The sequence below is a fragment of the Neoarius graeffei genome, chromosome 12, assembly GCF_027579695.1.
Source record: "Neoarius graeffei isolate fNeoGra1 chromosome 12, fNeoGra1.pri, whole genome shotgun sequence".
Lineage (NCBI taxonomy): Eukaryota > Metazoa > Chordata > Actinopteri > Siluriformes > Ariidae > Neoarius > Neoarius graeffei.
Window position 1 is genome coordinate 82,601,151 of NC_083580.1, and position 17,242 is coordinate 82,618,392.

Below are 17,242 nucleotides of genomic sequence, written 5' to 3' on the forward strand. Positions count from 1 at the left end.
GCACCAGGCTTTGGTGGATTGAGGTTTGATTACAGCCAGAGTCCACCAAAGCCTGATACATATCCCCTTGGACACTCACCGGTATGCGATATGCTCCGGCCCGATCAAGGGCGGTTCCTGGTGCGTCGGGGATCTGGACCACCGTGCCCACCTCCATTGCCGAGCACTGATGCTGCAGGTGCCCCGGCTCCCCGCAGAGACAGCAAACTGGCCCGGGCTCTCTCTCTGTACTGGCACTCTGGGGCTCACTCATCTGAGGGGGGGGGGGGAGAGACAGACATGGAAGCGGGAAACGGGAGGGCACCGTGGATGCGGCGGACCGGCTGGGGTGGAGCCGGCCCCCGCCTCTGCAGTGGGGGAATGGGGCGAGGGTGAGACACAGAAGGGGAGGGGGAGAGAGAGAGAGAGGAGAAGAGGAGATCTGCAATCCTGCCGTAGGAACAGCCGCCAAATGATCCTTCGCCAACTCGATGGCCTGATCCAGCGACGCCGGGCGATGGCATTGGACCCACTCCGTGGTCCCTTCGGGAAGTCGGACGATGAACTGCTCCAGTGCCACCAGATCAATGATTCCCTCGGTGTCGCGGTTGTCAGCCCTTAGCCACTGCTGGCAGGCGTCCCGGAGTTGCTGGCCAAACGCGAACGGGCGGCCGACCTCCTCTAGGCGTAGAGCGTGGAAGCGCTGGCGTTGTTGTTCTGGGGTGTGCCCCACATGCTGGAGGACGGCCCGGCGCAGGTCCACCTAGACCAGACGGCTGTCGGCGGGGAGCTGTAGCGCGGCCAGCTGCGCCTCGCCTGTTAGCAGGGGGAGGAGGCGCGCTGCGCACTGTTCCACCGGCCAGCCCCAGGCCTCTGCTGCTTGCTCGAAGAGCGCTAGGAAGGCCTCGGGGTCATCGTGCAGGCCCATCTTCGTTAGAGTGAGGTGTGGAGGGCCTGCGGCGGTGGAGGTGGTGGACCCCGCCGACGCGAGGAGGTGCCGGAACGCCTGACGATCTTCCTGTTGTGCCAGCACCAGGGCCTTGAACCTTTGCACTTGCTCCTTTCGGAGGGCGACCAGCGCCTGGTGCTTGCTCTGTTGGGCCGTGGCGAGGGCGTGGATCAGGTCTGCGAAGGGGGAGGACTCCATGGGGCTGTTCTCCTCTGTGCTCCTTCCCAGGTTTCAGCACCACTGTATGACTTTGAGCGGGTGGGTGGAGCACAGAAGTACAGCAGGCCAGAACTGAGTTACCAAAACTCTTTATTGTGACACTTTTCAGTCGACCACAAACTCCCAGCCACACAGACACGCGCACACACATCAGTCGTCTGGTTGGGGAGAGAGCTCCCTTCCTCTGCTCGCTCTCTCCTTTTATGTGGCACGATCACTGGGGAAGACACACAAACACAGGTTAACCAACATCAGCAGCCGGTTTCACTAAAGTAGTTTAGACTGGTCTATGGGTTAAGATTGGTCTTAAGTTTCTTTATAGACCAGTCTAATGCAAGTAAGACAGTTTCACAAAAGTTAAGACTAATTTTTTAAAGGACCCATGGCATGGTGGTTTGTTGATGCTTTAAACGGGATTGTGGAGGCTTCCGGATGTTATATCCGCAGCCTTTCTCGAAACGAACCCTCGGAACATAGATATAGCCTCCTGGAAGAAAGCCCCATTTCAGCCCTTTTCCCAGTGCGTCGTTTTGCTAATGAGAAGCAGGAGGCGGGGAAGGGTAGAGGGTGGGGGCGTGCCATGGGGGGAGGGGGAGGGGCTGCCGTCTGCCTCCCAAGCCGGCCGAGAGCACTCCTCGTCGGGCACGGCCAGGCGGGCGAATGCCCTGGTCCGTCCGCCCTGTCTAAAAAAATGGTACAACTCGAGCCCATGGTAAAACTGGGACTTTGTCGGGTTTTTTTCAGCCTGAGGCCCATGGTAAAACTGAGCAGTTTTACCATGGAGGAGTGGGGACTTTGCCGTTTCCTCCCCAACTCGCCCCTGGGAGAACCGCTGCCTCCACGGGCGGCCGGTGCCGCTGGAGGGCCACCCGCGCGACCTCGGCTCCCGACAAAAGATTGGATCTAGCGCTGACTTTCAATGGATCGCAGCGATGGAGCTGCTCTGCCACTCACGACACCCCGGCCCAGAATCAGGGAAAAATACCGCGCGCTGACGTCATTAAGGTGCGACGCGAGGAAATAAAGTAAATTCAACAAATGTTTGGGTTTTTACTGAACAAACAAATAAAATGAACGAGTGACTTAAAAAAAAGAATGTGGGTGTCTTTGTAAAAACTGTTTTGATTGGCTATTATAACAGAGGTAGCGCAGAGTACCTGGCTAACTGCAGGAAGCGGTTAGCTGCACAGCTAATGTAGCCATTGCAAACGCACTGATTTTAAAACACAGCAAAACGACTTAACAGTTATACACTTACTTGTTCGGTGTTTGTGGCTGATGCGGCAGGGATGCTTGGTACGGACCCAGGCTTCAGTGACAGTTGATGTGCAAAACCTGCCCTGTACTGTCCCAAGTTGTGGAAACATTCCTCAGGAAAATGCTTCCGACAAACATACACCGTCTTAGGTAGACTCGACGGCGTATTATTGGAGTAAATAAAATTAAGCCACTGCGTCTTCAGGGGCTCTCCCGTCGGCAGTAAAAACAGACTCTTTTCTGTGTTGTCACATCCATGTACAGCGCAATTTCCATGTTTCGCTCGCTTAGGTGATGCCATGTTGTTGTGTCCTCTATGGTCTCCTCACTACAACTGGGTGGGGCAATCCATACAGTGGGTGGGAATCCAGAGGGGCGGCGTGGGGATCATCTCTCTTGCTGACGTAGTAAAGGGAAGAGCTTATCAACGCGCCGTTTTGATGCGCCATTCTCAAATGTTGGGCATAGTTTGGTTTACACATTATGAAATTTCTAGCCACTGGGGTGATTTAAGAAGGTCAGAGGAACTCATTTTAATGTTAAAAAACCTCAGAAAGTGAAAATTTCATGCCATGGGACCTTTAAGTCTAATTTTAGGCTTAAAAAGTAAGACACACTCCCCCCAGTCTAATATGGGTCTAAGAAAGCTTGAAATGTTAAGGCAGTGAAGTACATTGCAAGTATGTAATACACAAATTTAGGCTATTATAATCTAACTATAAAGTATTCAATAAAGAACAAACAGTGTAATGCCAGCTTATTCATTTTATTACTTATAAATAATATAAATATATATAAATAATATAAATATATCAATTCATTTATGCATATAATTACATCACCACTCATCACTTATATCTTTCTCTCTCTCACACACACACACACACACACACACACACACATTACTACATCACTCCTCTATCTGCGCGAGTCTCTTCAATTTAAGTTGCAGTCTTTCCTTTTGGAGCTGCAAGACCTCAATCTCCAGAAGGAGTTTTTTCTCCTCCAGATGAAGGTTGTTGTATTGCTTGTCAAGCACCATGGCCATGGTGGTGGTTCTGGTGGTGGTGGCAGATGTCTGGGAGTCCTCCACAACCGGTTCAGGGATCAAGGAAACTTAAAAAAAAAAAAATCAGACCAAGGTTTTCATTATTAGAAACTGTAGTCACACCACAACATAGTATTTAGGTCAGCTTGTTCCAAACGTCTTTCTTTACGTGTACTACCTACTGTAGCAGAATTTAAATCTATGTTGGTCAAACCAGCGACTGTATAGTCTATGGGTCAAACCTATGTTCCATTGTTTAGTAACAGACCTTGGTATCAACCGAGTGGAATAGCTATTTCGCCATCACAAGGTAACTGTAGCTTAGCTCAGTGCTGTGGGAACATAATCTCCCCTACTGTTTATGCTGAAATGACAATAAAACCCCACTTGACAATGTTTATAACTTAAACAAGACTCTACCTGTAATTTCCTCCTGATCGGTAGGCTCTTCGTGTAGTGTCACATCCGCGCAGGTACTGGGTGATGACAACTCTGAGGGTGAAGGAGCCTCAGCTTCAATGTTGCTAGCAACGTTGCTAAGGGAGTTGCTGCTGGGTCTGGCAAAGCCGGTTACTCCGCTCTCCTTTCCTCCTTTCACTCCCCAGAATAAGGGCGACTCGTCGCCATAAATGTTGATGACCATTTCGGTGGTTACTTTTAGTTTCCGTTTCTGCACGGCAGCAACATCTCTTCTCGCAGATGGAGTAACGCTATTCACAGACGACGTTATTTTTTCCCACACTTCATGTTTTTTCTTATTGCTACATTCTTCACTGAATTTGCCTAATAAAACGTCTTTGTAGGAATTAAATTCCTCTAATATAGCCAGATTTTCCGAGTGGCTAAACGGCACTGAACGACCACTGTCCGCCATTTTTTTTTTTTTTGAAAAGAGTCTTAAAATACCCACAATCCTTTGCAGCATAGTACGACTTAAGATAGTCGGAGTCTTAACTGCTTTGTGCAACAGTATTTGTTAGACGTCTATGCTAAGCCCGACTATACCCGCTGTCTAAGTTAAAGTCATAGTCTAACTTAGTGAAACCGGCTGCAGGTGTAGTGATTCTGCCACTTACCTTCCCTGACTCCGCCCTCCGTTCACAGACCGAAGCTTGACCACGCCCCCTCTGCCACAAGCACTATTTAAAAATGTTGTTTAATTGTATAAAAGGAAAGGAGAAGAGCAAGTCTCTGAAATACAACCATGTGACGTTATAATTGGGTCATGCTGGAAAAGAAAAAGGTGAAACAGTCAGTGTTATGGTTATTAATCACACACACACACACACACACACACACACACACACACACACACACACACACACACACACACACCGGGTGCAGCAGAGCACAATGACTGAGCTTGTATGTCCCAAAATATCACAGTCCACTTCAGATTTTTGTGCATCATCATCATTTTCATGCGCATGAATAACAGCACTACAGTAATAATCTCTGTAATCACACAGCAGTCTTTTCCTTCTCTCCTCTCTGATTAGGATTTCTACTCCCAGTCCATCTGGAAGATCACTGGGGATGGAGGGATGGCGGGATGGATGATGAACACAGCGTGTCTTTTATATTGGAATATTTCTGATAGACAGGATCATGAATTGGGTTTAAACACATGAGGAATCTTCCTGATCCCAGATTGCAGCCTCGTGGCTTCAGCACCATCACAGTTCAGCACATGGAGGAAGAAAAATCAGCACAAAAATCCCTTTGACCGAGTGTAGCTCTGAGAACCTGTTACCATGACAGCCCTTGTGGCAGGAGGCACCGCTCCCATGGTAACCAGAAGCAGCTTGGACTTGTGGAGGAGGTTTTATAAGCTGTGTTGGTTTAGGAACTGGCACTTCACATGTTCTTAATGTTTAACACAGTGGCACTGAGAGACGGCGGGGTTTCAGAACCCTGAGGGTGGTGATGGAGGGGTTTAATCTCCTGAAACATTTATTATTAACACCCAGGTGTGTGTGTGTGTGTGTGTGTGTGTAATCAGGGCAGCCATGCCACTGGTGAAGCGGAGCATTGAGCCCAGGCACCTGTGTCGAGGAGCGCTGCCTGAAGGTGTGACCAGTGAGCTGGAGTGTGTGACCAACAGCACTCTTGCAGCCATCATCAAACAACTGGGGGGACTCAGTAAGCACCGTTTAACACACACACTCAACACACACACTCACAACACTCTCAACACACACACTCAACACACACACTCAACACACACTCTCAACACACACACTCTCAACACTCTCAACACACACACTCAACACACACACAACACTCTCAACACACACACTCACAACACTCTCAACACACACACTCAACACACACACTCACAACACTCTCAACACACACACTCAACACACACACTCACAACACTCTCAACACACACACTCAACACACACACTCACAACACTCTCAACACACACACTCAACACATACACTCACAACACTCTCAACACACACACTCACAACACTCTCAACACACACACACAACACTATCAACATGTACACAACACACACACACACTGCTATCAACATATACACAACACACACACACAACACACTCAACACACACACAACACTCTCAACATATACACACACACAACACTCTCAACACACAACAAACATACAACACTCAACACACTCTCAGCAGACACACACAACACTATCAACATATACACAACACACTCAACACACAACAAACAACACTCAACACACGCTCAACACACACACACAACACACTCAACACACAACAAACATACAACACTCAACACACGCTCAACACACACACAACACACTCAACACACAACAAACATACAACACTCAACACACGCTCAACACACACACACAACACACTCAGCACACAACAAACATACAACACTCAACACACGCTCAACACACACACACAACACACTCAGCACACACACAACACATTCAGCACACACACAACACACTCAGCACACACACAACACACTCAGCACACACACCGCACACTCAATACATACACAACACTCAACACACGCTCAACACACACACCGCACACTCAGCACACACACAACACACTCAGCACACACACAACACACTCAGCACACGCTCAACACACTCAGCACACACACAACACACAGCACACACACAACACACACACAACACAACACACACACAACACACTCAGCACACACACAACACACTCAGCACACACACAACACTCAGCACACACACAACACTCAACACACGCTCAACACACACACACAGCACACTCAGCACACACACAACACGCTCAGCACACACACAACACACTCAGCACACACACAGCACACACACAACACACACACAACACAACACACACACAACACACTCAGCACACACACAACACACTCAGCACACACACAGCACACACACAGCACACACACAACACAACACACACACAACACACTCAGCACACACACAACACACTCAGCACACACACAGCACACACACAACACACACACAACACAACACACACACAACACACTCAGCACACACACAACACACTCAGCACACACACAACACTCAGCACACACACAACACTCAACACATGCTCAACACACACACACAGCACACTCAGCACACACACAACACGCTCAGCACACACACAGCACACTCAACACACTCAGCACACACACAACACTCAGCACACACACAACACTCAGCACACACACAACACTCAGCACACACACAACACTCAGCACACGCTCAACACACACACTCAGCACACACACAGCACACTCAACACACTCAGCACACTCAGCACACTCAACACACTCAGCACACACACACAACACACTCAGCACACAACACTCAGCACACACACAACACACAGCACACACACAACACACTCAACACACACGCAACACACTCAATACACACACAACACTCAACACACACAGCACACTCAGCACACACAGCACACTCAGCACACACTCAGCACACTCACACTGCAGTTCTGACCTGTTTTCACTGTACAGGTGAGTTGTTGATTTTTCGTCTGACACTGATTTAATCTCCAGAACCTGCAGCCTGAAAAAGGACAAGAAAATTATCACTTACAATTTTATTCTATTCTATTCAATTTTATTCATATTGCACTTTAACTATGGACCTTATCACATCGCAGCCTTACAGAATTCAAGATTTAGATTTAAGTTTATCCCGAATGACGAAGCCTGAGGTGACGATGGTGAGGAAAAACTCTGAGAGGAATCAGATTGAGCAGGACCCATCCTCATCTGGGTGTAGTTCAGATGAAAAATATGAGTGGCGTATTTCCCAGTAAAACGCTTGTGTCTATAATAAATATATTTAACAGTTATTCCCTGAAATCGAATTGTACATGAGCTGATAGGTGACGAGTCGCGTAGCACCGAGTTGTCTATAATCCATATACGGTGAGATTGAGTGGAATAACTGTTTTATTCTCTCCACATTCACTGGATTCTGAGAAACAGAGCGTTTTTATTTTTTGCAAATTCAATAAATAAAAACTTTATACAAAATGTTCAACGAAATCATTTCTGTTTAGAATGTAAACAAACCGGCAAAATGACAGGAGCAATTTGTAAAAAATGCGATAATAATAATTCTTGAAAAATAAAAAAGATATGTTCTTACTGTGGGCGGCACGGTGGTGTAGTGGTTAGCGCTGTCGCCTCACAGCGAGAAGGTCCGGGTTCGAGCCCCGTGGCCGGCGAGGGCCTTTCTGTGTGGAGTTTGCGTGTTCTCCCCGTGTCTGCGTGGGTTTCCTCCGGGTGCTCCGGTTTCCCCCACAGTCCAAAGACATGCAGGTTAGGTTAACTGGTGACTCTAAATTGAGCGTAGGTGTGAATGTGAGTGTGAATGGTTGTCTGTGTCTATGTGTCAGCCCTGTGATGACCTGGCGACTTGTCCAGGGTGAACCCCGCCTTTCGCCCGTAGTCAGCTGGGATAGGCTCCAACTCGCCCGCAACCCTGTAGAAGGATAAAGCGGCTACAGATAATGGATGGATGTTCTTACCGTCAAATACTTTTATTCCATATTTTGTTGCTTTTTTGTATTTTTGGAGTTTTGTTTTCGAGTAGAGTTTTTATTTCATCCTTGATTGGTTCAGCAACACGCTCCGCCATTTTGTTTTTCTCTACTCACAGTATATGAACTGATATCCTAGTAGTAGAGTAGCCAATCAGAGTGTGCAATTGCTCATATCCAATGAATGTGGATAGAATATAATCAGAGTAAACATCCCTGGATATCATGGCAGTGTAAATATCATTATAATATCATAAATCATTATATCACACAAGTCTACTGCAAGTAATTTGATAAATTAACATCATACTTAATATATCATCTACACTTACTGTGTGTGTGTGTGTGTGTGTGTGTGTGTGTGTCCATGCAGGTAGACATGCGGAGGACATCTTTGGAGAGCTGTTCAATGAAGCGAACAGTTTCTACATGCGTATGAACAGCCTGCAGGAGAAAGTGGATCTGCTGGCAGTTAAAGTCACACAACTCGACTCCACTGTGGAAGAAGGTAAGGCGGAATTCTTTTAAATCAATTTCACTCCTCAAATACTATCATCATCTTAGTAATATTTATGTTTAAAAGAAAAAAATCCACATAATGTTACTTGCTGATTTCTCATCTCCACATTTCTCACTGCAATCACAGCATCATAAAAAAGTAACAGACTCACGCACAGGTTTCATTCGATCAGAACGTTGGAGCTTTCCTTCATTAACGTTAAGATGAGATTCAGATTCAAAATGAGCTTTTGACCTTTTCCTGTTCAGGTTTTCACCATCTGCCTCGGCTTGTGTTTGTGTTCCTCAGTGTCTCTGCAGGACATCAACATGAGAAAGGCGTTCAAGAGCTCCACCATCCAGGACCAGCAGGTGGTCTCCAGAAACTCCATCCTGAACTCCGTGATGGAGATGTACCAGCGCTGCGACAAGCCACCTCCCCTCAACATCCTCACTCCGTACAGGTGGGTCTGTGTTAGCGGCTCGTTCCACTCGTTGACCTTCTGTGGGGATTTCATCACTGCAGCATCATTCATCAGTGTTTCAGTCAGGTTGAGTGAAAGCTTTTGTCGGTGACACTGAAATAAAACATTCCCCCAGATTTACAAAAGCTTCTGTAACGTTCTTTGTACTCACAGGTGTGTGTTGTTGAAAGCTAATCACCTGTAAAGTGCAAAGCGCCTTCACACCACTGATCACTTTCTAGTTCTAGCACTAGGGCTGGGCGATATTTATTTACAAACAAACAAACAAACAAACAAACAAACAAACAAACAAACAAACATTTAACTCTGAAAAGGAGGAAAAAAATCTGTAAAAATTTCCTTAGAATTAAAAGATGAGGCACAAAATATTAATATCACATCAGCTGCTTGCCATCAGTTTGTAATTATTAAAAAGCATAAAAAAATGTATTCCAAAGATTTCATGCTATCAATCACGATGTTACCTGCCACGCCCACTCAACTCTGACCAGGAAGAAAAGAGGATTTTTTTGTAGCTGAGTTATTATTAAATTATAGTTATTAAACATGTGCTCCTGAGTCCCATAACAGAAAAGAGTTCACCCTATCATCAGGAGGTCATGAGTTCAAATCTCAACAATAACTGAGCCGTCTGTGGCCAGGAACCAGAAGAGAAACCAACCCTGCTGTCTGGGTGGGAGGGGCATTCTCTCTGTCTCCTGTCAATCACAGCGACACTTGCTAATTGTGCTCTCATGTATGTGGAAGAGGGTAGTTAGCAGTTTCCTCTGAGTGTGTTACGCAGCCCTGTGAGCTCATGTGTCTCACAGGAAGCACATGTTCACAGCCTCCCCGCTTTGTGTTCGATAATAATTATACATCTGAAACCGATTCTACTGAAATAACTTAAGAAATAAATTCTGTATAAATGATGTAACCTGCAGAAAAGTACAGCTGTAAATTACACAAAAATATCAGTAGACTTTCCAGGGTATTATTTTAAAAGTAGCAATAATGTTCAGTAAAAACACCATATGAACATTTCTATTTTTGTTATTATGATCATGGTGTGATTCACGTTCCAAATACAGGAGCTCCACCTCTCCATTCACATAAACCAGCAGTGATGAAGCTCCGCCCACTTATAGAGGGAAGGAACTGAGAAGGCCTTTATCAGATTTCTGTCTTTGACAAAATTATTTCTGTTAAATGTTATTGTAATGCTAAAGTAAAGTATGTTATGGTTCTGAGTAAAGTGGAGGAAGTGGCTGATTTACTGCGTTACAGAGATGACAAGAAGGACGGCCTCAAGTTCTACACAGATCCCTCGTACTTCTTTAACCTGTGGAAGGAGAAAATGCTGCAGGCCACAGAGAACAAGAGGAAGGAAAAGAGAAGGCAGAAGGTGTGTGTGTGATTTGTCATCACCAGCGCTTTAAGGGGGGGGCTTCAGGGGGCTCAAGCCCCTGGGCCACAGCCAATCAGGGGCCTCGTAAAGGGGCCTTGTAATATTAATAAAATAATAAACTGTCGGAATCGTGGGCCTACATTAATGCACGGATAGAAATAAGGTTAGAAATAAATGAGCGCACAGTAGCCTGCTGTAAGAGACATGGTGGATGTGGTTCGCGAAACGAACACCCACAACTGGACCAGAATAAAATGTAACAAAATGTAACGTCACGCACGAAAGCGCGCCAAAGACTGCAGACTGCAGAGACACAAATTTAGAAGCTTTGAAAGATGAAGCGTTCACATGTTAGCGGGGCGCATAAAAGGAAAAAAGAGAGAGATGCAGGTAATGATAGAATCGCTGCCTAAAGTCACAGACTTTTTTAAGGTAAGGATCACCAATCTGTTCAGAATATCAGCTACTTATCAGTGATCAGCCTACCAGCAGCTAGGCTATGTGTAGCTAGGCTAGATATGCTAGATTGTCCTATGTTGTCTTGTATCTTGTCCTGGGGGGGGTGTTTGTATATTGTGTTTCTTTGTGTTTTTGTAATAGTTTGTATCAGACGTACTGTAAATGGCACAGAACAATTTTCCGAAAGGACAAATAAATATCCTATCCTATCCTATCCTATGAGGTAACGGATAGCATATTATTACATTAAGGTACTGTTTTTTACGTTTGTGAAGGTGGAGGAGAACCAAGTCAGCGAGGCAGATGAGACAAACTGGAACTGTGCTGAGGAAGAGTCTAAAATGTCTAAAACGGCATCTACTGAAGAAATTGATGAAACGATTGTAGCCTATAATGTTCACAGTTCGGGCAGCAGACAGAGTAAGCATACTGAGGGGAATAGCAATACAAAGCTAGCGCAGATCCACATTTCTTGCTAGCTGTGTTGGGTGTGTTGTTAACCCGTGTGGATTTAAGTGAAATACTTGAGAAGTTCTGTGGTCAAGACAGCGTTTTAAGGTAAGGACACTTAATTATTAATGTTTGCCCGCCGTGGCTTGTTGTTGACGAAAGGCCCACATGATTTTGCCTTATGCAGCTACTGCTAGCGTCATGCTTTGAACTAGGTTAAGCTCATTTGCGCTAAAGGATGGGTTTATTGAAGGACTTTGATGTAGCTAGTTTCTTTTTAAAAAATCGTATGCTCAAAACAGTATGCCCGTGTTCATCATGTTTAACTTTTTTCTTGATGGAGTGCGTGAAATATTGTTGCAAGTGGTATTTTGATGCAGTCATGTCAAAAAGGCAGTTGAATGCACGGTCTTATTCAAGGAGAAGGAAGACTTGCATGATGCTTGAACATAGATCGGTAAAATAGACCCTAGTAGGACTTGGTTTCGTGTATTTCGGTCTGTAGAGTTAGGAGTTTGGCCGCTGTCCATGGTGTTTACGTTTCATGTGGCCGCCGAGCCAAGTACCTTGACTTGCAGTGAATGTTTGTTTTCATGCCGCCAAGCTATTTTTATGTATTTTATTTTTTAAAAGGACTTGTCTGTAGGTGTGTGTGTTTTATGTTTACAACACATAGGTCTACATTATAGCACACGCGCGCTTGTGTGGTTATCTCTGGCCACGCCCCTGCGTGAAAGTTACGCAGTATCACTGTCCTGTCCGTGGTAATAATCAGAACCGGCTCTGTAATGATAATGCACGCGTTCTTCTCTCCCTCTGTGGTCGGATGTGTTGAGCGATGTGAGCGTGGGCCTTGCGCAGCTACACTGAGCCAAACGTAACCTATCGTAGGCTTCTAGGCTAATTACGCGCTTACACTGTAAATGCTTGACACGTATTGCAAATAAAATAAGAGTGTTTTCCTGGCCAACAGTAAGGGTAGGGTTGACAGGTAGCCTATGAGGGGCCTCAAAAAACCCAGTAGCCCCTGGGCCACGGGTGTTGATAAAGCGCCCCTGTTTGTCATGTGTCCCAGGTTTTCTCATCTCTCTCTCTCTCTCTCTCTCTCTCTCTCTCTCTCTCTCTCTCTCTCTCTCTCTCAGCTAACAGAGTAAGGAAAGGAAAGACACGGCACACAGTAAATTAGATAATAGAATGGACTGAGAGAAAAAGTTTCCTCTCAGAAGCTGTCAGTTAGTTGTATCTTTAATAACGTCCCGTTTCTCTCAGGGAGGAGTTTAAACGCCGCCTCGTTCCCATTACGACTCGGCTGCTGAATTTTTGACGAGCACAGATGGCGCGTCAGCAGCGTCTCATTCTGCTGATCTTCCTAAGCAGCTGATCTGTGGGCTGAAACTGCACCTCATCTGAGTCCCTGAGTGTTTTAGTGAAGATAAACCCAAACGATTCCTTCATCGGCATTAACCCTGTTAAAGTCCTCATGAAAGAGCTTCTTAGCTGTGATTTGATTCTGCATGTTGATGCATTTCCTCCTAAAACAGGAAGCTCTGAACCTCTGATTTTGATCGCAGGGGAACTTTAACTAAACAATGATGTTACAGCGAGAGTGACAGTGTGGACTGTTAGACCTGTGTTTATTAGTAACGTATTCCTTATGTTGTTATGTCGATGTTAGCAAGAGCAGAAACATCTTGAAGATCCAACTCGTGAGGTGAAGAAGGTGCGGAAGGCTCGAAACCGGCGTCAGGAGTGGAACATGATGGCTTACGACAAGGAGTTCCGGCCAGACACTCGCCTCACGCCGTCTCCGTACCATGGCATCTCGTCTGAAGGCTCCTTATCTCCAGACAGGTCAGAAATTTCCAGAGAAAGTACAGTGCTGTGTTTTTTTAATTGCTGAAATTAGATGATGAAGACGATGTTCTTTCTTTTCTTTCTTCTGTCCTGCTTCCATCCTCAACCCCATGCAGGTCTGGAATGTCGGATGAACACTCCTACCCCACCAGCCCCAACCACCCTCAGGATACAGGTGGAGCAGGAAGTGATGGGAAGGAGACCGGCCCCACCCAGACCCAGTCACTGGACCGTGCGTATCGACCCCCTGCCTCCACCTCCGCCAGCACACGCCAGCACTCACTGGGCCGTGTGCAGCAGCACCATGGAGCTCCGCCCCCTGACCCCTCCCTTAATGGCCCCCGACCTTCTGCTGCCAAAGATTACAGGTGCAGACTAATGATTCCTTTTCTTAACAAATATCTGTAAAGAACGTGGGAGGGGAACATGGGGAAATATGGACAGTAATGTACCGTTTGATCTTTGATTTTGTAAATTTAACCTCATTCCCATTTCTTCCCTTTTACATTCCAGTGGCCATCAGCTGCAGGAGCATTTTGTCCCTCCTGCTCCTCCTCCTCCTCCCCCAGTGATCCCCTCGGCTCAGACGGCCTTTGACAGCACGGCTGTTCCTCCGGCTCTGGCCCCCGGGACGGTGTCAGCTCTGTCCCGTCCCTACAGCCCATCTCCTCCACCTGCACCACCCTCCGCTTACGTCCCGTCTCCTTCCCACCCTGTGAGTGGTGGAGGTCCTCCGGTTGCCCCACCCCCACCACCTCCAGGACCTCCCACACACGCTCCATCCCCAGCCAGAGCTGTTGCTCATCCATCCGGAGAGGGCACGCTGCCCAGGAAGGGCACGGTGCCCCTGATACCCATCAGCGATGCTCGCAGCGACCTGCTGGCTGCCATCCGCAGAGGTGAGTGTTCAGAGAGCAGCTGCTGTTTGTCCTTACAAACTGACCAGTGCTGAATCTCCATCATGGAAGCACAGGGAAATATGTGGTTTTGGTGTTTATATGGCATAAACACACTGTGGAAGTAAAACACTGTATAAAATAAATCAGATTAATATGTGTGGGAAAAGTCTGCACAGACCGTCTCTCCTTCCACAACACCGTTCAAAAATATTTCAACTCACGATGTCGCCAAATCCCCAGAAAGTTGCGTACTGCTGCTTTAAGGTCACTTATAGCCTTCAGGAACAGTGAAACTGCAGCCAACTGGACCTGTATTATTTGATAAAGCATGTTGCCCTTTTTTTTTTTAAATCACATTCATACCCTCATCAGCCATTTTGATTTACATTCTGAAATGCTTTTCTGCTCATCACGCTTGTAAAGAGTGATTATTTGACTGACTGTGGTCTTCCTGTCAGTCTAACTCTCTGCCACCAACACGCCGTTTCTGTCCACAGAACTGACTCACACTCAGTGTTTCACACCATTCTGTATAACTCGAGAGACTGTTGTGTGTGAAACTCCCAGGAGATCAACAGTTTCTGAAAAACTCAAACCAACAACCATGTGGTCAGAGTCACTGAGGTCACTGAGATCTTTGTCTCCATTCTGATGTTTGATGTGAACATTAGCTGAATCTCTGCCACCTGATTGGCTGATTGGATAACTGCATGAATGAGCAGGTGTACAGGTGTTCCTAATAAAGGAGAATATCCATGGATTTATTGCGGTTATTTATTATTTATTTAGCTGAATGTGAAATGAATTTATTCTAAATAAATAAACTGAATTGTATCACAATTATGGTACATTAGCTTTTGTTTCTGAATCTGCTTTTTCTCTCCACGCCAGGTATCCAGCTGCGTAAAGTCCAGGAGCAGAGAGAGCAAGAGGCCAAGAAGGAGCCAGTGGGTAACGATGTGGCCACCATTTTATCTCGCCGCATCGCTGTGGAGTACAGTGAATCAGACGAGGACTCGGAGCCCGAGGAGAACGAGTGGTCCGACTGAGCAGAGAAACCGACCAGTCATGTGCTGTACACACTGCTGCTATTTCCCCACACCAGAACACACACTCTCCTCATACAGACGGTCAGACAGACAGACAGACAGATGGATTTATTACCAACTGCAGAAGAATAAAAAAAGAGCAGGAAAAAGTACAGAGGAGACAAAGCAGGAGTGAGAGGAAGAAGGGCGTGTGCAATATAGAGGAAGTGAGGAACAGCAGAAGATCAGGATGGAGAGAATAAGAGTGAGGGAGAGAAGAAATTAAAAGTTTGGCTGGTTGGTGATGTTTATATTGTACGTAAGCACAGAAATCTATCCTACAGTGTGAACTTAAAAATACAATATGTGTATTTGTTCCTTCAAAGTTGTTCAAAGTTGCCAAGAAAATCTTTACTTGTTGTGTGATTTTGATTAGTTTTTGATATTTGTCCTGAGAATTATAAACATGTAACAGTACACAGTCCTCACCAAAAAACATACGTTTAGCAGTGATGTATACCGTACACTGTACATACACACACTGTACATACACACACGTGTGTTAGCTTTATATAAAGATAAGAAGCATGATAGAGTACTGCTTCCACTCTCTCCAGGATATCCATCTGCATACATGATGCTCTGACTGTACTACTATTATTATTATTATTATAGACGCTGATCTCACCTCAGCAGTCCACCTACAGAGAGATCCGCTGTACCGTGACCCGCCCGCTGCTCTACGACACGTTCCACAGCTCTCAGTGAGCACATATTTCATTTGTCACTTTGTTTAGTTGTTGACAGTATTGTGGTGAGTATTGATGCAACTTAGTGACTCGTTTATCCTTCTTATGGATGCTTATGGACATCACTGAACTGGAAAGTCATGACCTTGTTTTTTTTTTCTTTCTTTCTGTAATATTAATGATCAAATATGGCATTACGTCCTGGAGTGTGTATAGAGAAGGCTGAGGTGTGTGTGTGTGTGTGTGTGTGTGTGTGTGTGTGTGTGTGTGTGTGTGTGTGTGTGTGTGTAGGTTGGATGTTAGAAGAAAGTGAGCTCTTAATGTCTAAAGTTTATGTTGTGATGTTTCATGCCCCTCCAGCTGTTAGATGTTCGTATCTATAACTAAATAATCCCACAGCTGGACTTGGCCCAGCTGGTGTTCTGTTGTGATCCGTCATTATCACATGTACTTTATAACTACATTACTAATGTGTTTTACAGTTTATTGTATAGATTTTTGTAACACTGCTTGGAAAATGAATTTGGGTATCTACATATAAAATGTCTATTTATCACATGGAACAAATATAGATGAAATATGCATGTGTTAATAAAACAGTAAAAATGTTATGAATGACACTCCAAGTCCTCGATTTTTATTTTGCCGCTTCTGCATATTGGTCCAATAGTTATGACTAATGTCCAGATTTAATCCAGATTTAGATTTAAATTTATCCCAAATGAAGAAGCCAGCGGTGACGGCGGTGAGGAAGGAACTCTGAGACAACACGAGGAAGAAACCTTGAGAGGAACCAGATTGAGCAGGAACCCATCCTCATCTGGGTGATAACAGACAGTGTGATATATAAATCATATGCTGTAGAGTCAAACAGTGCTGAATGTGTTGGAAAGATGTTCAGGACGAGTGTAATGGTCTTTATGATTACAGCAGA

General features: G+C 45.7%; 1 protein-coding gene and 1 long non-coding RNA gene across 3 annotated transcripts in view; one reads left to right on the plus strand and one right to left on the minus strand.

Moving 5' to 3' along the window:
• Positions 1-16,864, plus strand: part of si:ch73-362m14.4 (actin-binding protein WASF3) — a 36,276-nt gene extending 19,412 nt beyond the window's left edge. Inside the window, exons 2-9 of one of the 2 annotated variants that reach the window (XM_060935271.1) lie at positions 5,455-5,594; positions 8,873-9,007; positions 9,308-9,461; positions 10,749-10,866; positions 13,454-13,629; positions 13,749-14,000; positions 14,146-14,531; positions 15,423-16,864. In XM_060935271.1, coding sequence (XP_060791254.1) covers positions 5,462-5,594; positions 8,873-9,007; positions 9,308-9,461; positions 10,749-10,866; positions 13,454-13,629; positions 13,749-14,000; positions 14,146-14,531; positions 15,423-15,580 — 1,512 coding nt within the window. In that variant the 5' untranslated portion in view covers positions 5,455-5,461 and the 3' untranslated portion in view covers positions 15,581-16,864. The remainder of the gene's footprint in view (positions 1-5,454; positions 5,595-8,872; positions 9,008-9,307; positions 9,462-10,748; positions 10,867-13,453; positions 13,630-13,748; positions 14,001-14,145; positions 14,532-15,422) is intronic. The other variant, XM_060935272.1, reaches the window with a different exon arrangement.
• On the minus strand, positions 3,429-3,936 carry LOC132895083 (uncharacterized). Its single transcript, XR_009655707.1, has 2 exons — positions 3,873-3,936; positions 3,429-3,520 (listed from the first exon to the last, which is right to left on the minus strand). It is a non-coding gene; the product is annotated as an uncharacterized LOC132895083 (long non-coding RNA).
• Positions 16,865-17,242: the final 378 nt, after the last annotated feature.